This window comes from Lingula anatina, chromosome 3, assembly GCF_051362555.1.
Source record: "Lingula anatina isolate TDL-2025a chromosome 3, LinAna3.0, whole genome shotgun sequence".
In the NCBI taxonomy this organism is placed as follows: domain Eukaryota; kingdom Metazoa; phylum Brachiopoda; class Lingulata; order Lingulida; family Lingulidae; genus Lingula; species Lingula anatina.
In genome coordinates this window covers 8,449,746-8,473,140 of record NC_141769.1, presented here as the reverse complement: position 1 = coordinate 8,473,140, position 23,395 = coordinate 8,449,746, and the positions used below count along the sequence as shown (strand labels likewise).

General features: G+C 38.3%; 1 protein-coding gene across 1 annotated transcript; it reads left to right on the top strand.

Moving 5' to 3' along the window:
- On the top strand, window positions 1-17,805 carry LOC106173433 (uncharacterized). Its single transcript, XM_087009292.1, has 26 exons — window positions 1-255; window positions 1,689-1,857; window positions 2,610-2,884; window positions 3,335-3,517; window positions 4,008-4,136; window positions 4,424-4,700; window positions 5,078-5,550; window positions 6,546-6,653; window positions 7,235-7,515; window positions 8,474-8,628; window positions 9,082-9,236; window positions 9,639-10,055; window positions 10,280-10,414; window positions 10,966-11,097; window positions 11,408-11,521; window positions 11,873-13,188; window positions 13,562-13,649; window positions 14,039-14,088; window positions 14,270-14,294; window positions 14,555-14,760; window positions 15,199-15,353; window positions 15,501-15,655; window positions 15,941-16,028; window positions 16,377-16,551; window positions 16,858-17,056; window positions 17,271-17,805. Exons 1-26 carry the CDS (start codon window positions 171-173, stop codon window positions 17,510-17,512), a joined length of 5,787 nt encoding a protein of 1,928 aa, XP_086865418.1. The 5' UTR covers window positions 1-170; the 3' UTR covers window positions 17,513-17,805.
- The last annotated feature ends 5,590 nt before the right edge of the window (window positions 17,806-23,395 follow it).

Sequence of the window (23,395 nt, the reverse complement as noted above, 5' to 3'; positions counted from 1 at the left end):
GGCATTGGTCACATTGTCATTGTCGATCAGGTGTCACTTCAACACATGCCAGTCTTCACAGTGTGGTCGTCAAATGAGACCGTCGTGCCTTTTACCCTCAGTGAGACGAAACCCGTGCGCTGGGGAAGACAGTGGTGCTGACTAAGACTGCGGAGACCACCGGGAGGAGTATGAACATGAGCAGATTCAATATCATAACTGCAGTGGCGGCGTTTGCCGTCCTGTCTGCGACGACGTGTGCCACGGGGATGGGAGGTAACGTTAGGTTTTGTACTTTACTTTCCACACTTGCCATAAAAACAACCACACACCGTAACGGCTATTTATCTCACAGCTGTGATTACCATGTCGGTCGTGGGTCACGTTTTTTACTGAATCAGAAATCCATCGTTAATATGCAAAATGGATCAAACTTTAATCTTGGCAGTACCTATTATAAGAAAGTTAGACGACAAAATAAATAGTTAAAATGAAAAAAAAAAAAGACGAGTATATTACTAACTGAGTTGTAATGTTCCGTACTGTATTGTTCTGTTGGGAAAGGGATAACGCTCACGTCATTCCGTTGATCAAATTCAGCCATCTATATAAAGAATGATAAATTAGCCAAACATGACTATGGGATACTGTTGTGATGTTTTTACATAAAAAAAAAAAAAAAAAAAAAAAAAAAAAAAAAAAAAAAAAAAACTGGTACGTATTTACTGGATGGACTGATTTAAAGTGATTAATAAAGCCTGAAAAAATATCGCCTTAGGGTACTGATTTAAAGTGATTAATAAAGCCTGAAATTCGGAGAATGTTCAGAGAAAACGTCAAATGAAACGTTCGAGGAGTTTTAACAAGTCTTTTACTTGACAGAAATTGCATGATCATCCATTTAAATCAATATTTTGCCTTTCATTTAAGTAGATGAAATTTAAAAAAAGGGATTAAACGAGTAGTCTCATTTCTAGGCACGGAAAAAATTAACCGCGGTTGACAAATAAAAACCTATTTGTTTATTTGAAAATACATAGCGAACTATTCAACTGTGCACAAATGTATCGTGGACGACAGGACAGTTTATTTGTCAAACACTGTACTTTTGATTATACTTTTTTGTCATCAAGTGATGTAATTATTTTCTAACTAGCTTCTGGATAATAGATGGCTTTTAATTCAGGGATTATTTTAGAAAGGGTGTCATAATTAAATAAAATGATAAAGGTAGTTTTTACAATTCATTTATTTAAAAAGTTCAATTGCAAACCAGCTTATGATATTGTTTCCAAATTCGAGTAAAATATGATGATGCAGATTATGCGATGAATATTTATATAGTACCCCTATATGTTTACACTGTACTACACACTGAACAAAAAATGTAAACGCAATACTTTTTAAAAATTATCAGCATTATGAGTTATTTATATATTAAATCTTAAAAAGGGAATTTTGTTGTTCAATGTGCTACAGATTATTGTCCGTACTGTCCGTAGCTATACAGATTACTGTCCGTATTGTCCGTAGCTATACAGATTACTGTCCGTACTGTCCGTAGCTATACAGATTAGCCTACTGTCCGTACTGTCCGTAACTATACAGATTACTGTCCGTACTGTCCGTAGCTATACAGATAAGAGATTCCGTAGCCCATTATAATTCACACGTGACATTTAGACTTTTGCTCAGTGTCTATATTTCAGGTATCTGTCCCAACTTTGAGGTGTTGCCAGGCTACGGTGAGGTGTGTGTGTCCCGGTCTATGGCCGAAAGCTGGGACCAGGCGGTGTACCGGTGTGCCAAGATGTGCGGACGGCTGTTCATGCCTAAAAATCCAACGGATGACCACGTGTTGGGAACGATACTGAACAGGTAATGGTTATATGGATTAGTTTTCACTTTTAGAACAAGCTTGTCTGTATCTGTTGTAATGACGTGTTTTATTTTCAAATAAGGTTGACATCCTTTCACTGCAATCTTTCAGAGGACAGGTAATTGATGTGCGTTTACTAACGTGACTACAATGGACACATTTAAAGTCAATAAGATCTACAAGTCGTTCTTACTCTGTATGAAGTTTCAATGAAAAGTCGGTGAATGTGTTACTGGCCTTTTGGTATTTTCACGCTTCACTACTGGTACAAATTAAGTGTACTCTAATATCTATCCACGACATAGAATTTAGAAAAAAAATATAAAGATCCTTGAGGGAAAGAGCTTTTCCTGACTCTTAGGCTCTATTCCCATAGATTTTAGATCGATCTATCCCCGCGGGGAGTCTCACTAGATTACTTTCAGATAATCCGACTTAAATGTCCGTCCCGCCTACTACAAGCTGTAAGGGGGTAATTAACTTTCGTGTCCAGCTATTTAGCGTGAACCCCCAGGGAGTTATGTCGATCTAAAGTAGGTCGATCTAATCTTTGGAAATGGGGTGTTAAACTTATTGCATAATAATGAAAAACAAAAAAGTTACACTCATTTTCGGTGTGTGTGGTCTTTCCATTTTCACGTATAGAACACAGACAATCAGTTTGCCTTGTATAGATAAGTAACACTAATACATATATATTTTTTTCTTAGTATCTACTACCTCTCTATTTGTTAAGAATTATTGATTTCAGAGAAGCTTCGACCATAAAACTTTCATACCACAAGCGGGTATGGTTAGGCGCCTACAGTAAAAACGGCAGTGCCCCCGTCTGGTCGGATTCAACCCTGATGGAGAGACCTACCCTCGCGTTCACTTCGTCCAGGTTAGGCTGTTCGGCACTGACGGCATACGTAGAGCCCTACAGAAGAACGGAGGACTTTGTTGCCGGCAACTATTCTTGCATCGGGCCGGAAACGGGCCATAATTTTGTGTGTATGAGAAGTAGCAGCTACTCTGAACCAAAAGGTGGGAGAAACTGGGTCTCGCTCCATCAAAGTGTGATTGGAAAATAGGGCGCTGCTGGTGTTAGGTGTGTTTGCGCATACCTGCGTGCGTCCCTCATTGTGGGTGTGCGTGTCGGGGTGGGCGTGTAAGTCTTAAGTCTGCTGTGGATACAAGATGTTTACTTTATTGTTATATACAGGTACCTGTGACATTGGGTAGATCATAAGGCTAGGTGTTTAAATATTTTGTGTTGTGAAAACAAGTTTATATAGTAAATAATTGGCATTATCAGTAACGATGAAAAGTAAAAATTATCATGATAATAAAACTTTATATACTGAGCGATTTTTACTATACCTGAGCAGTCGAAGGCAATCATTGCTCTAAGGTTTTGTCTATCATGTACCTTTTTTTAGATATGTAAAAATGAATTAAATTAAAGGTCACATTTCCTTTGCATATTTCATGTAGAGTGCCTAGTCAATAGTTGCCCAATAGATGGCGTTCAAACACAAGCTTACGCGTACTACGATCCGTTCTCCAACAACGCCACAGTAGAATGCAAAAGGGGCCACATATTTCCAGATGGAACGAAAAAGAAAGTACTAACCTGTGATAAGGGCAACTTTTTGGAAACACTTCCTCCTTGCATACGTAAGTGAGAAGCATTCCCTTTCTTTGACTCTTTCACGACAAGCGGACCTTTGAGAAAATGCCATCCTGTGACCCCCAAGAAGTACCGCTATCGGGATTCTCAGCAGGGCCTCTTTGAAGATGTTTTACAAACAAAACACATAAATTATATTACCTTACCCATAAAATTGTGATTTTATTAACATTGTTCACACACCTTTGTGTATATTTAAAAAGAAAGTCGACCTTTGTTAAAAAAAAATCAGTGCGTAAAGGTGGAGTAAACTTTGTTATATATATATATACTTTAGATTTGTGGCTGTTCTCAGACAGGCAAACTAACTTTTACGCTTTCAAGTTATCAGCGATTAACTATTTTACCCACACATTGCACAAAATAATTTATATTCTTTGTTTTGATATATATATATATATATATATATATATATATATATATATATATATATATATATATATATATATATATATAAAATACTGATCCACATTTCAGTAATTGATGAGTATCTGGCAGGTTTGCCACCGAACTGGTCAGAGGGGAAGCACATCACGGCGGCCACACTGGTGGAACCGAGGCCACGTGTGCCAGCCTCAGGGACACCGTACCAGCGTCCAGTTATTGGTAGGTCCTCTAGTCTTACTGTCTTCAACTGGCATATAACAAGCAAATAGCAAACCCTAACTGCATACTAAGAATGTGCTAGTTGAGTATACTGTATTGCAAGCTCCGATATATAAACGAATCATCAGAAAGAAGTGATGGTCGAGGACGCCTGTATGTGCTTTTATGTATGACGCTGCAACAGATTAAATGTTACAAAAACGTTTTATCCATCCCAATATTAAAATAACAACAGTTGTAAGTATATTAAACTTTTGATAATCGTATAATTGTATTTACCGTGACAGATACAGGCTGTCCAGACGGATGGGTTCGGAGTCTGGCGCAACCACCATTCTGTTACAAGTTGGTTGAAACACCCAAACTGCCACACGATCTTGCTGAGGCCTCCTGTGTTGTATCAGGAGGTCATCTGGTGAGCATCCTTGACGCTGAGGAACAGGCCTTCGTCCAGTCTATTGTAGGCATCGAAAATGCGGTCAATTCAAGCTTCACGGGCCACGAACAGTCTGACTTTTCTGGAGATGGAGAGACGGGCGTTTCCCAGAAGCCAGTGTCGCCTAGGTATATCATATTATTTTGCCTTGCTTCGGTCGACAAATATAAAACGGTATACTAACGAGGGCAATATAACTGTAGGAATGAGGGTGCAAACTCTTGCTTATTTTTTCTCGTTACGCTTGTTATTTTGTTTTTAGAGGGAAAAGTGGGAGGAGGGATACCTCAGGACTATGGGGGGAGGCGTGGCGTTCTGTGACCCCTAGACCCGCCATCTCTCTCTCTCTCTCTCTCTCACACACACACACACACACACACACACACACACAGTCATACAGTTCTGTGCCACTTTGACTTTTAGAGTGTAGCGTATTTAATACTTATGCTGACCAATCCTTTAAAAAGTCATGTCCACTAATGTGTATCTTTATCTATGTCATTAGTTCGCCAACTACTGATGAATGGTTTCACATCGGCCTTGACGGACAATCTCACTGGACTGACGGCAACAGCGCTAAATATGAGAACATGAATCCTGGAGATGTCGCTGACAACTGTGCCGGGTTGTTTTACGATTCACTCGATCCACCGGATAAACACGGGATGTGGAAATCGCTAAATTGCAATGAGGAAGGGAAGTTTATGTGCAAGCGACCGAATGACAGGCGCCTGTGCTTCCCCGAGTCCCACTTAGTAGACGACAATGTTCCAGTCTGTGTGAACAACTATCGACCTTGTCCCGCGGGTTACAACTTTCGACACAGGTCTTCCTGTTACAAGTTATATATGACTGAACTTACTTGGGATATGGCGCGAGGGATCTGTGCTAATGATGGCGGCAATCTGGTAGATTTTGAAACCCAAGCAGAGCTATTATTCATGGGCCAGTATCTCGGCAATCATACGCATATTACTAGTAAGAAATGGTTCCTCTCTCCCTCTCTCTCTATCGTTGCAATTACCAAATGAGTGGTTAGAAATTAAGCTGAGTGTTCTTTTCACGATTTGTACTAAGTTCCTAGATATACCGCGGGTATAATCTAGACGCTAGGGGCTCTAATCCTACGCTGGAAGATTCTAGGTACGGTACGCGAACCCCGACTTGGATTATGCCCGGAGAGAAGAGTAATGCAACACCACCGTTTAGTTACGAAAATCAAAACTCCTTTATTGTCAGGTCGCAGCCTGGTTTTATACCTACCTTGGCGTGACAGACTTATATCTTTATTGTGACTTTACTATAATTAAAGCAGATAAGATAAGAAAAAGATTGACGTTAGATAAGAGATATAAACTTCTATTGACACTTGTTACGAGTCGCGCGCCCAAGCCCGCGACTCAGATCGAATAAATTTTCATTTTTATTAATGTTAAATTTTACTGGTCTGAACACACCTTCATTTCGTGAGGATTGTGAGAGGATTGCTTTTTTTTTTTTTGGGGGGGGGGGGGGGGGGAGGGGGGTAAGAATGGCAACCAATGTTTTTAAAATCATTTTCTTTTATAAAGCCCGATTTATTTTTCTTGTGTATTTAGATTTTTTATGATATCATTTTCTTTGTTTTTGAAAATCCTTTCTTGTCTAGCTGTTTTGATTTTCAGTCGAGTCTTATTTTATAGGTAATAGTACACTTGCACTGAATTTGGTTACAGTGCATTATTGGGTTGTTTCAAAAACAAAGAAAATGATGTCATAAAAATTTAAATACACAAGAAAAAATAAATAAGGCTTTAAAATTGGCCATAGTTACCCCCTCCCAAAAGATGTTGTAAACAAACAAACAAACAAACAAGCAAACACTCCTCACACAATCCTCACATGAAAAAGAACCCTCAGCCCGATTTCTTACTACTCAAATGTGCTTTGGTAACTGAGATTGAATCTGACCTTTGACCTCGCTATATTTTCAGATCAGTTGATTTGGGTGAACAGCACCAGTTGTATGACATTATACTGGGATAATGGGGCGCTGTCTAATACGCCGTGCGAAGATAAGTACCAGTTCGTTTGCGAAATTGGTAGGTAATTAGCTTATGGATGTTCTTATAAAATGTCAAGTTTTGCATGCACGCTTATTTACCACAATCAGAATATGTCTAACATGTGTTAAATAGATTAAGTTAAGACTACATTCCCACAGATTTTAGATCGATCTATCCCCGTGGGGAGTCTCAGTAGATTACTGTCAGCTTAGCCGGCTTAAATGTCTGTCCCGCCTACATAAAGCTGTAAGGGTGTAATTAACTTCCGTGCGCGCTCGGCTGACAGCAATTTAGCTTGAACCCCCAGGGAGTTGGGTCGATCCAGATGGATCTATCTAAATCTGTGGGAATGCAGTCTTATATTCACGAACAAGTGTTGTTACGTTTAATTTAAAATTGTGCTGATTTATCAATTGAATTTCTCTTTTTGTTTGTATATTTAAAGTTCACGTAAAAATATAATATCTTACGTCACTTACCCAACACTGGCTGTGTATTGGGCATGGGAGCACGTGCTTGCCGTTTTGCAAATATCACGTTCGTTCAGATCACCCCTGTTTATTCGATCATTCGCAGAGTTATCGTTTCAGTCCTGTATTTATTTGTTTTTATTTCAGATATGAACGATGTATTTGATAAAGATGCTTACAGATCGTGCCACGATGTATTCCCGACTGGTATGAAAGCATGGATATATCCATCACCAAACATTCCCCCCATTTACGCCAGATGTGAAGAGGCAGAAATTGGAGGATACAACGATTTCACGATTTACGGTGACAGAGATTATCAGTTTCAAAGCAACAGCAATGTGTCTTTAGCTTACTCGTATAAGGAAAAAAGGCTGAATTTAAACTTTCTGTCCGCCATTACGGATGTATCATTAAATTGTGAACAGGTTAGTACGTTATTTATACATTTGTGTATGTATATATCTTAATACTGCAATAAGTAAGGTGTCTTGAATTAAACTGATACCGATAGTACGGTAAATGTCACTTGAATGCCACTTGAATGAAACACAAAGTAGGTCGTGATATTTTTGTTACTTTCTGGGTAATTTTTTCAACATGAAGTCACATTCGCCACCAAAGGTGCGCTCAGACTTTGTACCATTATGCCCAGGTAACCCTAGGGCACAGAATGACAGCCAGCACAATGCACCGTGTTATTTTTTTTTTTTTTGTAGGATGCATTCAATTTCACGCATCGTACTAGCTGGGTCGGCCCAACTGTGCAGGGAGTTTCGCCCAAGTGCAATCAGAAGAATCGGCTTAAAAGGAGCTGCTCGAGGAGTCGTGTCAGACAATTAAGTTGATATGACTGATTTCACCACAACGAGAATCCCCCGCAGAGTTGTACGGACCTGGTAACCAGTAATACGATGTCTGAATCTGAATGCTGTCGTAAAATTTGTCCGTCATTTGGCATGTAAGCTTACCGGCACAAAACATTCGGTATCTTTTTGCCAGCACTGATTACATAATTTCAAACAGTGAACACGCGTATGGTATAGGCCTACTGTAGAACGCTTTCGTCACGCCACACCAGCAATATTTTGATCTATCGAATGGCAGAACTGTGAGTTTATGCTGTCACCGAGTTATACTAGGGCCAAGGGCGGATTTAGGCCGTTTTTCTGGGTCTTCCGGAACACGGTCAGATTTTTAAGTTTACATTGACAGGTATCTTTTTTTTTCTGTCGGAAGACGGTCAAAAATGGAGGATGGATCAACAAAGATAATTTGGAAGACTCTCAGAAAATATCTCTGTATCCACCCCCAAGGGTATGACTTTGCATATTTTCACTCTGTTATTGTTTTATGCATTATGAGCTTAATCCTGTTTCTTTTCAGCATATTGGAGTCAGCTGCATCAATGCGACCGTGTTTGGAGGCAGCACGTGGTGGACCTCGCGCCAGGGTTACCCAATCACGGGCTGGGGAGCACCAATCAATAGTTCAAACTGCGCATGTAATGCAACCTTTGAGAACACGTGTGTGGATAGCAGGTAACCCGGATGTCTTACAATTGGCATGGATCCAAAATATTTTAGCAAACCAATGTGCGCATTCTGATCCATCCAGTTGTAGATTCAAACAGTTAATTTTTTTTTAGATAAAAACATGTCTGGACACTAGTTTCGTCTATTTCCGTCAGAACTTGTACCATCTATGCGTGAGTTGCTTTAAATAAAGTTATAAAATTTTTTTAGTCAACAATTTTGCATGAAATGTGCAGAAAATTCCCAATATGTTTCTCAATATTTCAGTGCGCTGTGTATTAAAATATATCGTGTCTCTTGACAATCCTGTGTTACAATTTGTAGAAGCCAGTCAATGCTGCAGCGCTTTGAAATATCTTATATCTACGAGTGCTGGTACATAACAAAAGCGTTAACTGCCACAGAAATGAAATAAAGATGGTGTGTATAAATCATCTGATTCCACTAAAATTGTTTCAGATTTGCCTGCAACTGTCATTCTAGACAAGAAACGGCCGATATAGCTGTGATAGACGATAAACGGTACTTGCCGATAAGAGATCTGCATATTACGGGGTTAAACGCAATTAATTCAGTTGTGAATGTGTCGACGCATATAACGATCTGCGAAACAGGTAGGATTTGGATGATACTACACAAGCACAGACCGGTATGTTATAGTATATATGACGGGTATAAGTGGACTAAATGGTTCTCAAATCAGTCCTGTAGATGTTGTTTGGACCAAAAAGCTTTTAGCGCAAAAACGTGTCAAATTGACAGCAACGTGGTCTCACAGTAAAATGTCAACTTGTAAAAAGGAGCCAAGGTGTTCTGCTCAGGCTGAGGACCTTGATTTTAGTCGTTGTCACAATCAGTTCCTGATTTTTGGCAGCGTTCAGCACATTTATTATATTCCTTAGGCCTACGCATGATAGAAGATGTAAATCATTTCCCACTTTGCTGCATAACACTCCCCTTTTCCGTTGTCAATAACACGTCGAAGCAAAAACCAGTGTTCTTCTTTTCTTTGTCAGTTCTTGTCATGGATCTTGGAGTACTGGTTTCCAACCAAACATATTACGTAAACACGAAGTGCAATGAAAACGCCCCAAACATACACACAGGTGGACGGAGCGTCTTATCAAAAGGGGACACTGTGTACAGTTTCACTCTAGAAGACACCAACGACATTTGGATTTCGTTGGATTATGAAGACTATGATGCTTTCATTGAATTATATGGCGCCATTGATCCCATGACGTCACAACCTCTGCCTTCAAGCATAATTGTTAGAAACGACGACGGAGATACAAGATTAAATCCTGAGATTCATGTTCGTCTACAGGGACAACATACCTATTACTTGACGGTCAGTACTTTAGAAAGCGACCCAAAAGGACCTGATATTATTGAAATGACGATCGTCACCAATGGTTCACACGGTTATCAGAGTAAGTATATATATATTATCAACAGTTACCAAAGCAATGTCGGGTAATTAGATTATTAGGCCTGAAACTGAGGCCTGAAACTGAGGCACTTTGATCATCAAAACAAATCATTGTTGCTAAAGAATTCAATTTGATTGCTATGATAACGGTCACCAATTTACTGTGGATTGTAAGGAACACTGACTTGTCGCAATGGGATGTGTGTATGGTCTCTCTTTTTTTAGCATTTGATGAAGAAATCGTTCCATCAAGAGTTAATTGCATGTGCTTGGATTCTGATATCAACAGTGTGTGTACGAGAGGAAGGTGTGAGTGTAGACCTGGGTTTGCACCGGATCATAGGGGTAACTGTGAGAAAGGTAGACTCTCTTTATTATTCAATATATCTGTTAACGTTCTCAACCTTGCAAAATCTTGTACAAACACGACTGAAATACAATGAACAACTGTAGCTGTTTTTTTATATTTTCTCAAAAAAATATTTATATACAATTTTTTTATAAATAAATTAAATATTAATTTGATATTATAATATTTATATAATATTTCAATATAAATACTTGGAATCTAACGTCAATGGTTTTATATTACTCTATAGTATCTTCTACAGTGTCATTGCCGTATGTTGATGTGTTGTTCTATATGGGGAATATAAACTCCCTTCGATACTCCCTTCGATACACTACTTTCTATGGCAGTAACTAAAATGACATTTGAGATTCATCTTTGGAAATGGTATATTTGGTATTAAGTCTTTGTCGTTTGAATAAAACTATCTAAACGTCGGCCATCATTTTGCTAAAAATAAACCATGTTGTGTACAGCTACAAGCACGGTATTAAAAATGATTATATTGGTTATCATTTAATTTGATTTTCCTCATGTTCAATTGTCTTGTCATCTCGTCCAGTGCTGGGAATGGATTGCAATCATGACCTGGATTGCGCAAGTTACGTATATGGCAGCCATTGTGTCCTTGACGAACCTTTTGGGACAGTGTGCAAATGCAAACCTGGTTGGTATGAGAGGAATTTCGAGTGCTGTAAGTAGATCCATATTTCATAATTTTGTATGAATCTGAAAAATGATACAATTTTGTTTCTCACAATGAATGCACGCAACATTGACATGCATTATGAGTAAGAAGATGCAGCAAAATTAGATGTACCGGTACTTGCTTTTCAGATGCAGCCAATACAAATGTTTAACGACAATAATTTTGGGATCATTTTTTATTGTCAGTTTTCAGTGCTTTGTCGGTTACTTTTATTTTTGAATGCATGGTTCTATTGTTGTTTTTTATTTTTATATCTTAGAATGTTTTTTTTTGTATATTTTCTTTAATATTTCAGCACCTTGCCATTGCTTTTGTGACGGTAACGGTAACTGCACCAACAGTGGAGATGACAGGGCCTATGTGTACTGCACGTGTGAGCCAGCAAGCCGAACAGCAGCGGCCAGTGAAGGTTCGTGCATTAACGTGAAGATGTTGGTTAGATCGATTACCAGTGATACAATACAATATAATGCAGCAGTGCACATCCACACGCACGCGCTCGAGCGCTAGCAGTTATAATGTGTGAGGCAGTTGTGTGAGTGGCTGTGAACGCGTGGTGCGGAAGCCGTTTTGGCGAAGATGTCTAACATGAATCGCGCGTGGTGCATTGGTTTTTCTTATATCAAGTACATAAGTGAAATACTACTAGTTGTAGTGGTTACTATATTAGTTACTATTAGTTATAAAAGAGATCGTAAACAATTTATGACTCCATCATGGCAAAAGCACGATTCTCGTTACCGTTCAACCACTCTTTCAGGGAAGAGAGACAACATGGGTAAACGCTTCGTCCTGTCATTCTTTGGAAACGCACTACTGTCGTCTTTCACTTGCACGGACGATAAAAAAGATGTGCGTTTGATGTTAAAGATGACAGGTTATAGTGACACCCCTGCTGATGTCCGAGTGTCCACCCCATTGCACCCTGACTATCCACCAGTATCAGTCAGTGTCCAGAAAGGCAAAGAGACTACGGTGAGCATGCCAAGAGCGCTTTTCAAGTCGAACGCGACCGGTTTTGCAACAGACAGCATCTTAGTTGAAAGTTCCCGTGATATTGCAGTATTTGGACTCGCAGAAGGTCCCGGTTTCTCCGGCGGATACCTTGCCCTTCCAGTTGATGTATTAGGCCAAGAATACGTCGCCTTGTGCTCCATTGACTCACGGCACAGTGATGATTATTCCCAGCATTCGGAAATCATCATCATTGCAGTGGAAAGCGACACCAGGGTTCGAATCACCATGCCAAAGGTAGAGGGTGTTTTCGTAATATACAATGGTAGCGAGTTCACAAGGCACCGTATGTTGGAAATCAGGCTGTCCAAGTATGAAACATTTCATATTCACAGTGAGGCGTTCTCTTTAACTCAAACCTTCATCAATTCTGACAGGCCCATTGCCGTGATAAGCGGTGCCAGAGAACAGTTTGGCTCCACGAAAGATATCGTCCTAGAGATGATGCCGCCGATGTCGGCATGGGGAAGAATGTACACCATGTCACCAAGGCATTCAGAGGCCAGCAACAATTGGACCTTGGTGATTTTGTCCAGTCGCTCTGAACAGAGTTACGTCGTTGCACAAGGGAATAATCAACCAACTTTATCAATAACGCGCGAGAGGCATGTAACGTACGAAACGTATGCGCAGTCTCTCCTGACCATTACCGCACTGGAACATGACCCAATTCTGGTTGGTGTCCATACGTCTTGCAGGCATCACTTCCAAGATGGAACAACAGTAGGGGGGCTAGATACTGCAGTGGCAACCCCATTTGAACAGACCCCCAAAAACGTCACCTTTGTCTCGGCTGGATCGCGTTTAAACGGCGTCAGCATGATATCAATTTCCTATTGCCTCAAATCTCTAACGTTGGATGGAGGGCAAGTGCACTGGAATTCAGACCTGTCTATTGGAACGCCCATGCTACAACTGAACGCAACCACCGCAAATGTTGATAGAGGAACACATTATATAAGTAATGATCAGCCACAGGAAGGAGTTCTAGCCTCTGTGTATGGTTATGGAGATAACGTCGGGCATGCTTTCCCTGCTGGGGCGTTGTATACTATAACGCATGTAAGTATACCTGTTTCCATTATTTGGGTTATAAGAAAAGTTCCTTGTTACCCTATTATAATTATAACACTTGTAGATAAATTACAACAAAGTGGATGTCGAAAACGCAGCGCTCTAACGTTATGTATCTTGCATACAGGTATGCCTTTTACATCTTATGAATGAGACATTGTGTAAACGTCATACATAACGCCTCAGAATGACGCATGTACGTGTGATACCCACTCGTGAATGCTACAAACACCTAGCTGGATCGTATTGCATCTATAATATAGTTTTTGGTTTGACTGCAACATGAACTCATTTGTTTTGAGGTTGCTGTGACTGCAACGATTGGTAAAAAAGAAATTCAGTTTTGTTCGCGTTATTTCAGCCATGTCACCCAAGTATCACAGTGGCTGGGGATTTAGTTGACAACGACTGTGACGGGTTTGTTGACGAGGAGGTCTACAACCATATCGGTAAGTGATTCATAAGATGGATAAAAATTAAAACACGAATTTGGATTTGGCAAGCGTTCCATGGAATAAATGAGAGTACTCGAACAGACCTATCTGGGATAGATGAGTGGAGAAAAATTACAATATGGCAGCATATAGGCAATAAGAGACCGGCACTTTGGATATATTTCCATGTGACTACGATTGTAAATAATAATTCTAAAGGTGTTTATTTCTAAGAGGGAACTCCAAGTCACGATGGATACTTTAAATTATTAGGGGAATTACTGACTGTGGGAAAATATATATATTGCTATATACACATGTATGTATAAGTGTTCCATCGGCAATAAAGCCATTCCTGATTAGCCATTATATCATGTATCTGAATCCTTTTCAATAATTTTTAGACGACGATAACGATGGGGAAATCGATGAGGATCTAACAGAAGACCGTTTAGTAAGTTTTACGATATAACAGTTTATGAAAATGTGAAATCCCCTAGAGGCAGTGAATTTCGTGATAATTTGTCTGCTGCAGTCTTAGATTAAGATTATATCAAAACAATCCTACAGGAAGATCGTCAATACTATTGACAAATCATATTCTTATATAAATATTGTGTATCCTTATTTAACAGGTATTGCATTACCACATTGACCCATGTAAGTAAAGCACAGCTACCTAACTTACTCTGCAATTCCCTTGTCACAGTTTATAATCCAAATTTAAAAATAAGTTAATGTTCCTTGTGTACTATTGTCAGTGATATGTATAGCATAAAATGTGCACTTAAATATTGGCTAAATGTTGTAATAGGCTTAAGTCGAACATTTGGATATGTCAGTGTATTTCTTTTATAAAGCATTTTTGAATAACTCTGACTTTAAATTGATAATTTTACCAAGATTTGTCGATACTTTAGGGGAAATTGTTTGCAGTAAAAGCAAATTTGGTAACATAATGAGTCTGACATATGACGCTAGAATTCTGTGGGCAAATGTGTCGGCCGTGTATAACGAGGGAGAAGATGCTGGCGCATGCGCATTTCTCCACAGTTATGCCACAGAGTATCGGAGAGACGTCATGCTCGATGACGCAGCTGAAAGGAATAGGTGTGGAATTGCGATTGTAAGTTAAATCGTTATGCATGTTATGTATTATGTATTTAAACAAGGTATTGCATATTTAACCAACTCCCCTTTCATTCATCATTATCATGCCGTTATATTCGTAGTCAATAAAAAAATACCTTGTATTTGGGGGAATTTACTTTCTCGTTAGTGGTATTATATATTATCTCGTTAGTGGTATATATTATACTATAATATCAATAATATTTATTTGCAACCAAAAGTTGGTTGGTGCTTTGAAATAATAATAATGGTTATCCAAGACATTGAATATTAAACCTTTTCTAAAATACACTTGGCAGCAATATCGTTTAAGCAAAACATGTATTATTATTGGTTTTAGTTTTAAAAAAACCTACAAGTAGAATGAGAGAGAAGTTAAGGCACATTCACTTCTTTCTTTAACTTTTACTCTTCCTCTCACTTCCACGCTCAGAACAAGGAGGAAGACAGCCTGGTGCATTGTATCAATGTGGTAGCACAAGTGGAGGCCGGAGCTATAAGCATAGGAGACCACCACTACAGGGTGTGCTGTGTATTCCAGACCGATGACCACTCAAGGGTAGTCGGCAGTAGTGTTAATGTAGAGCAGTAAGTTTTTTTTAGTGTCTTCTACACAGTGCAATGTATGTGTGTGATATGAATGAAAATGTAAAATGTAAAAGTGTATATAAAGAAAAATGAAAAGAAAAGAAACAATACAAGTGAGATAAACAGTTGATATCAACGGTTTTATAGTGGCCCCTCGCTAGAAAGCAGGCAAGCCGGAAGCGAAATCAACAGTGGACGTGCGCATGTAACTCTTTCCGTAAAAAATATGGCGGACGAACTGGTGCCAACAGTTCGTGTGGGCGACCAGGTTCACCTCCAGGCTTCATTACGTCGACACGCAGGCAAGTTTTAAACATTCACTGCCCTTTTGAATTATTCGTCGTCACTTTTGTGTGCCCCACTATAGTTTTGATTTTTTATGTTCAATATAGTACATATAGGCCTACCGAAAGATGAATTTTACATTGTACTTTGTTACATTTCTAACGGACGCATCTTAATTCTTTAACTTTTGTTTTGAGAAATCACAAATAAACATAAAAATAAATTATGAGGACAAAGGAACGGGTTTTTGAATCTTTAAGTATTTGCATGGATGCATGATAACGAAAGTGAAACCTTTTCAGCCTTTCAGGGCATCCGTGTAATCAACTGCACAGCATATCCCTCACTCAGAAACCCAAGCCCATCTCGTGTGCTGACTAAAGAGGATGGGTAAGTATTTAGACCATATGACCATTGGCAATGGATCTCCAGAAGAAAAAAAACTCCTTTGTAAGAGATAAGGCCAAAATAGTTTAGATGAAAAGTAATCGTCATATATGAATAGTACCTAATACAGACTAGTATTAGTACCTCACTTTCAACTTAAAGTATACATATCAGAAGAGTAGTATACCTTAGAAGGTAACTATCTGGAAAAAATCTCGCTGCGGATGTAAATGTCTTTTAAGTACACGTACTGAAGTATGCTGTTTGAAATGAGTACAATTTCTAAACAGCAATTTTTAATGATTTTAACAATTTATACAATCAATACCAATTTCCATTAAACATGTTCAGATGTGGTACGGGGAGAGTTCTGGCTGAAACGGAAGGATTTACCCCGCTGGAACATTCCTCAGCAAGAGCGGTGTCTGCCCCCTTCTATGCCTTCAAATTCACTGGATATTCCGATGTTTACTTCCGATGCTTGGTGGCATTATGTGCGGACTCGGAGGAAACTTACTGCACAACGGTAATTGTCTTCTGGTTATATTTTGTTTTTTTTTCTTTAAATCAATCAAATAAAGACAGACCAGTTCAGTTTCTTTTTGTAAATAGTTGAGTCAATCGTAAAAAAATGAGTTCATTCAGCGGTTTTGTGGAGTTCATTGGCCTTTGTATCTATATACAGAATGCCATCTGTAACAATGTGAATAACAGCTGTAACTTAAAGATCGTTTTAAAATAATAAGTAAATGTCACCATCACCCATATCTTCATATTACACGTATTACATCATTACAACTGAGCAATGTATAATGGGTTTTCAAAATATTAGAATCACTGCCATGGTCCGGGACATGACAAGCTGCCACGCAGTCGTAAACGACGCAGTAATGGGGAACACGACGCGTGGAGTTTATCCCTTCCGGAAAGACAGGCTTCACTGGATGACGATCCCGCAGCGAAGAAATTCATAGAGATGGCTGTGACCACAGTCTTGCGTGTACAGGAAGATACTGAATCAAACTTAGAACGTATGTTAAATAATATGTTTGTCTAATGATACTAAAGTGCCAATGACTTAAGCACGTTTAAAGTGTGGTGTTAATAAACTTGAGGGGGCGAAATATTATCCCTATCTTGCAGATTTTGGATTATCTAGATTAATAATGTATTTTTGTACGTTTTGAAATTTTAAATTTGGACCATTTTCGCTCTTAAAATTGGATTCATTTCCTTATATTGCAGGAGAGTCGCAAATCCTGTCCCATTATGAAGGCAACAAGGCACATTTTTCCCCGGACACTGCCAAAGATAGTGGAAAATGCAATGAACACAGTTTCAATTTGATGTTCCTTGTAGCTTGTACTGGATTAGTTTTCGTTCTTTTGTTGGTTGTTTCAATATTGTTGTGCAGGACATATTCTTCTAAATCGAGGCTGGTTAATTTATCTAAAAAGAATTTGGTATTGTCAGGAAATAATGATTAAATGTTCGAATGAGCCGATAATTGGCAACGAATATACTACGAATCATATGTTTGTTTGTTGGATCCATCAACAGTCGTAAATTATACAACAATGTGATATAAAGATATTTATAAAACTTGTTTTTGTTCGTTATCCTCTGTTTAAAGCCGTATCAGTTAGATTTAGATCTTTCTAAAGCCGTTTCATTTCTCCTCCATCCCAATGTACCACAAACTTTCATAGTCCTTTTCACAACAATAAAGAAGGCAATAAAGAATATCAATAATAAATTATTTGTTCGAGATTTATAACAATTTTAACAATGTAACAAATTGTTGCCCTATTAAATGTCATGGCTTTAGGATATATATATATATATATATATATATATATATATATATATATATATATATATATTAAAAGAAAAAGAAGAACAGCAACTTTCTTGCCCCGACCGGTTTCTTTCTTTCTTCAGGGTTTTTTTGTTTATTTGTTACTAGGTGATGTCATAAAGGCTTAAATGTGACGTCTTTAACAATGAGTGACAATCTTGACAAACAATTCTTTCCACTTCAACGGCAAACATTACCGCCAAAAAATAGGAACTGCAATGGGTACAAAAGTAGCCCCCACTTACACTACACTTGTCTACTTAGGATACATCGAAAAAGGCCTTTACAAAAGATGCGAAGAACGGTTTGGAGTCGAATTTAGGAATCAATTAGAAAACACATGGAAACGTTTCCTTGATGACTGTTTTATAATTTGGGACAAAACAGAAAATGAATTGGAAGATTTCAACCTGATCCTCAACAACCTACATCCCTCTTTACATTTTACGATGGATTCAAGTTCAACACAACTCCCATTCCTCGATGTTATGGTAATGAGTGTAAAAGGAAAAATTGAGACAGATGTGTATTACAAAACAACAGACACAAAACAATATCTCCCTTTTAACTCGTGTCATCCCAGGCACATTAAGCACAACATACCATACAATCTAGCTCGAAGACTATGCACAATTGTCTCAAATGAAACCACATTAAAACAAAGGCTCAAAGAGCTGGAAGGATTCCTATTAAGGAGACAATACCCAAGACAACTGATACAAACTGGGATTAAAAAGGCAAAACAGATACCGAAGAACGACCTGAGGACCACCAAAGACAAAATTAAAATTAAAAAGGAAGCCATACCGTACATATCAACATATAATCCAAAAAATCCGGAAATACATAAGGTCATAACTGGAAACTTACCTTTGGTAAAACAAGATGACAAAATGAATGAGATACTAACCGAAATGCAGATTATAAAGAGTAAGAGACAAAGTCCATCACTAAAGCAAATTTTAACAAAAGCAAAATTTGAAAACAATTCCAGGACATATGTGGAAACCTCAACAATACGAGTACAGAAATGTGAGGTACCCAGGTGTGGCACCTGTCCACTAATTAAAGAGAGGAGCCATATAACATTTAAAAATGGACTTACATTCAGAATCAAACACCCATTCACCTGCACCAGCTCAAATTTAATCTATGTATTAACTTGCAGTGGATGCGGTGAGAACTATATAGGACAAACTGGAGACACTCTCCGACATAGAATGACCGTTCACAGACAACAAATAAAGGCTGGGTCACACTGCGCTTGCAACCTTTTGGCAACCTCTTTGCAACCTCAGTCGCAAGGAGGTTGCCCTAGGTTTTAAAGTGGTCGCATTAGGTTGCAAACAGGTCGCCTGCGATCGTTGACACACGAAGGCCATTTTTTTGGCACCGACAACCAGTGCGACTGATAATGAAAACGATTGGTAACTGAGAGGTTGCCTATAGGTCTCCTCTTGGTTGCCAGTAGGTCGCTGTAACCAGACTAAAACCAGTCGCATACCATCTGTAACTGCACGGTCGATTGACGGTCTTTAGTCGCTTAGTTGCAAACAGGTTACTAACCGGTTGCAAGCGGTGGGCAGCAGGTCGCAAGGAGGTTGCAGTTGAAACTTCATGGTCGATTAACGGTCTTTAGTCGCTTGGTCTCTAACAGGTTTCTTACAGCTCGCATGCACTCGAAAACATGTCGCGAGAAGGTCGCAAGCAACCGTGATAAAATAAGCGTAGGATGGTGGCCACTAAATATATAAATATATTTTTCATTTATATCATGCCATTAAGGCTTTCTAAATACCTTGACAAAAATCGTTATTTCTCAATTAAAACGTAGATTGTATTTGTTGTCATCCTTTTAAATTTATTTACAAGGTTTTCATAAGTATTTTTTTTCAATAAAATAAATAAATGTATGAGTCCCTATCAGCCACCATACTTGACTAAAAGTGTTGTAAATAGAAGCCGCTGAGCCCGTGTCTTCAGTCCCCAGTATGTCATCCAACAGCGTGGGAAGGGTGGCCAGAATGTATTTTGAGAAAGCAAATGCCCGTGAAGAAAGTTCTTCACAAAGTTCCAACACAGACTCTGCTTCCCACGAAGAGGATCAACCGAAAGATGATGAACGCGGAGGAGACAGGGAGCCTAAATTTACTATTAAAGAGGAAGAAGAATTAGTTGATTTTTTTTAAGGAAAACGAGTTTTTCTATAACCAACAATTGAAAGACTTTAAAAACAAATCAAATAAAGTGCCAAAACAATCAATAATGATTATCACAATGTAAACGATAAACTGTTATCTTTTTATCCATTCCTATATCATGGCTAATTTTTGACAACTATTGTTGTCAAATCTACTGGAAACATTTTTAATGACTAAAGCAGCCGGAAATATCTTACTTTTTAATTTGCCAAGTCATAATTTGCCAAGTCACAATGGAAGAAAAATTAAGCAAATAGGCGGGCGCAGAGAAAAAAAGTAAATAGCAAAGTTTGATTCATACTTTTTACAATAAATTTAATTGTCAGGCATTTTTATAACAGTAAAACAGTGTCACCAATATAAAGAAGGTCAAATAAATACAAATTAACTTCCTCCCAGTACTTAGAATTCGTACCACAAGGACGGAAACAAATTGATGACGCGCAGGATCCTTCACTATTTAAAGATGTTGTATTGTAAGTGTAACGCTTGGGGCTACAAAGACAAAGGGAAAACCACACAATCGGTCGCAAATCAGTTGCTAAGCAGTCGGCGACCTTTTAGCAACCGGTTGGATACCACAAATAGGCTTTTCGGTCGCCAGGAGGTTTTCGGTGCTGCACCGAAAACCGGCGCGACCGGATAGTAACCCAGCGTTCATTTGGAGACCACTTTGCGAGTTGTTGCAACTTGTCGCCCACCTTTCTGCAACCGGTGACAGTTGCAAGTCGCAAGGAGGTTTTATGTTCAGTGTGACCGTAACTGCACAGGCCTTGCGACCTCAAAGATACCAAGTATTGAAAAAAGAAACTATGCATGCCTATTATTACATTAATAAGGCTGAAAAAACATCCAAATATGTGTTTTATTACACCACTGGTTTGATATAAATGCCAATATATAGTACAAATATATTTCTTATTTATTATTGTAAGTTTGACAATATTGGTAGTACAGAAATCGACTGTGACGTTATAACAGAATCTCATAGCAGAATCATACTTTAATATTCAAAATATTAAATCATTTGAAGCTGCTACGGAACGGATCCAATCGTTGTATAATGTTTAAAATATTCCCTCTGTTGTCATCCGAGAGGGAAATTTACGAGAAGGCAGCTATCGTCACAACTTATAAAATATATATAGTCTGTGCAACCTTGCTGCTACCAGTTGGCAAGCGATCGCTACAGTCCTGCAACCGGTTTTCAGTCTCCAAGTGGTTGCTGACAGGTTGTTTATCGCTCGCCTAACGGTGTGCGACTGGTAACCTCTGACTTGAAGATTGTCTGTAAGAGGTTGCAGATACCATACTGTAACCTTGTTGCAACCGGTTAGCAACTGCTTGCCGATCAAAATATGCAAATTAGGTCGCAAAGTGATCGCAAGCGACCACCAGATTTTGTGGTTGCAAAGAGGTTGCCAAAAGGTTGCAAGCGCAGTGTGACCCAGCCTTAAGACAACCTAAATATCAGTGCACGTCTGTGAGTGGGCACATTAGGGAATGCTCTATGAACAAAAACAAGGATTTTACGGTATTCCCATTTTATAAATTCACCAGGGAAACAACCCAAACAGAAAGGGAAATAAAAGAAAATCTATTCATTAATAAGTATAAACCTACATTGAATAGATAAAAGCATTGGTAAAAGTAACAATTAAACACTCATTGTTAAAGACGTCACATTTAAGCCTTTATGACATCACCTAGTAACAAATAAACAAAAAACCCCTGAAGAAAGAAAGAAACCGGTCGGGGCAAGAAAGTTGCTGTTCTTCTTTTTCTTTTATTATATATAATATTACTCGTACAGGAAAAACGTTTTCATTTTTAATATATATATATATATATATATATATATATATATATATATATATATATATATATATATATACGAGTCCTCATCCTAAAATTTATGATGTGACGAGTCAATAAAGGTTAATATTTATTACAAACAATTTGGCACAAATTTCGTTTGTGGGGTTGCAAAGAGTTATCTTTAGCTGCTTCATTCTTTAGGAAATGATAATAATAAAGATGTTTTTTGGCCAATTTATTTCATTTCATAAGTAATATCATATTTAAATTTGCCTTCAAACATCATAAAGGTGCCAGTACAATGTATATACGCTATCAAAAACCCGATTTGAAAGCAGTTTCGTCCATTTAAACATTTACTGCCACGGGTGATTTTTCTCACCAGTACGACTGTGAATCAAAATTGAAGTCTCATAATATGAAAACCACGTGGACGAAATATAACAGTTTGCCTTGGTTTGTACATACTTTGTTGTCCGGTTCTCCCAACAATAAGATCTTTAGTTTGCTTATTTCTGTTCGTTTTTTAGTATTTAAAAATAAGCCCTTAAAATGTACAATAAGGAGAAGTGAAGCTGTTCCAAATGGGGTAAGCACTGTGGAAGATGCAACACACATAAATTCTGTCCAATGTTGCGTATATGGGATGCATTTAAATGCAATGTTTGTAAATTAAATTATTGTATTTAACGCATTAAATCAATACGTGTTATATAACCGTTCACGAAAAAATTGGCAAAAAATCTTTAGCCGTATAATCTTAAGATTCTAAATGGATTGCTGTTGTAAAGATACAAATTCTAAGTGGTGAATTGATCCCTTAATCTTTTCATTCATTTAATTATTTTATGGCTCTTTGAATCGATTATAAGTGCCGTACGTGAGACAGGCTTGCTTGAGTGGCTTGCATAAAAAGAAGAGAATAGTTTGTGGTTATAAATCACCTTAACGAAGCATACTTTTTGGCCAATCGAACACTGGTTTAACAGTTTCTCACTTTATATTGTCGCCGTATTATTAAGTTCGGCAGTGCCGGAGGAGCCATGGTTTAAAAAACGAGAAGAGTGATAAAAAAGATTAGTATATTGAACGAAGGGCTTGAAAAATTATATCGTTTCACAGATGTATCTCAGTATAGTGACAGGCATACTGTCGTTTTTGAGGAGGCGGTGGAAGGATTAACTCCAAAGTTTAATGAGCAATACGTGGACAGGTGCATGCTGTCTCCTCCCTGAATCTGCCATTGTTATTAGGTTTATCACAAAGTTGGTAAACCTTCAACTTTATTGAAAGGTAATTTTTTGTAACATGTACGTTTGGATACCAAAAGTGTGAGACCTAGATCAAGAATACATGCAGTATGTACCGGTACTATATGTGGGTCTCCACCGAGTCATTAAAACATACAGGTCTGGAAATACTCGTGGTCCATCTTGAAAATAAAATCTTCAGATATAGCCCATTGAACTGTGGCTTCTAAACAAACTAAATAA

What these genes read in the sequence shown, in the direction of transcription:
- LOC106173433 (XM_087009292.1), top strand. Translation starts at nt 171, where the DNA reads ATGAACATGAGCAGATTCAATATCATAACTGCAGTGGCGGCGTTTGCC. An exon ending in GTACCAGCGTCCAGTTATTG is followed by an intron (nt 4,137 to 4,423) that starts GTAGGTCCTCTA and finishes TTACCGTGACAG; the next exon opens with ATACAGGCTGTCCAGACGGA. An exon ending in CAATCATACGCATATTACTA is followed by an intron (nt 5,551 to 6,545) that starts GTAAGAAATGGT and finishes CTATATTTTCAG; the next exon opens with ATCAGTTGATTTGGGTGAAC.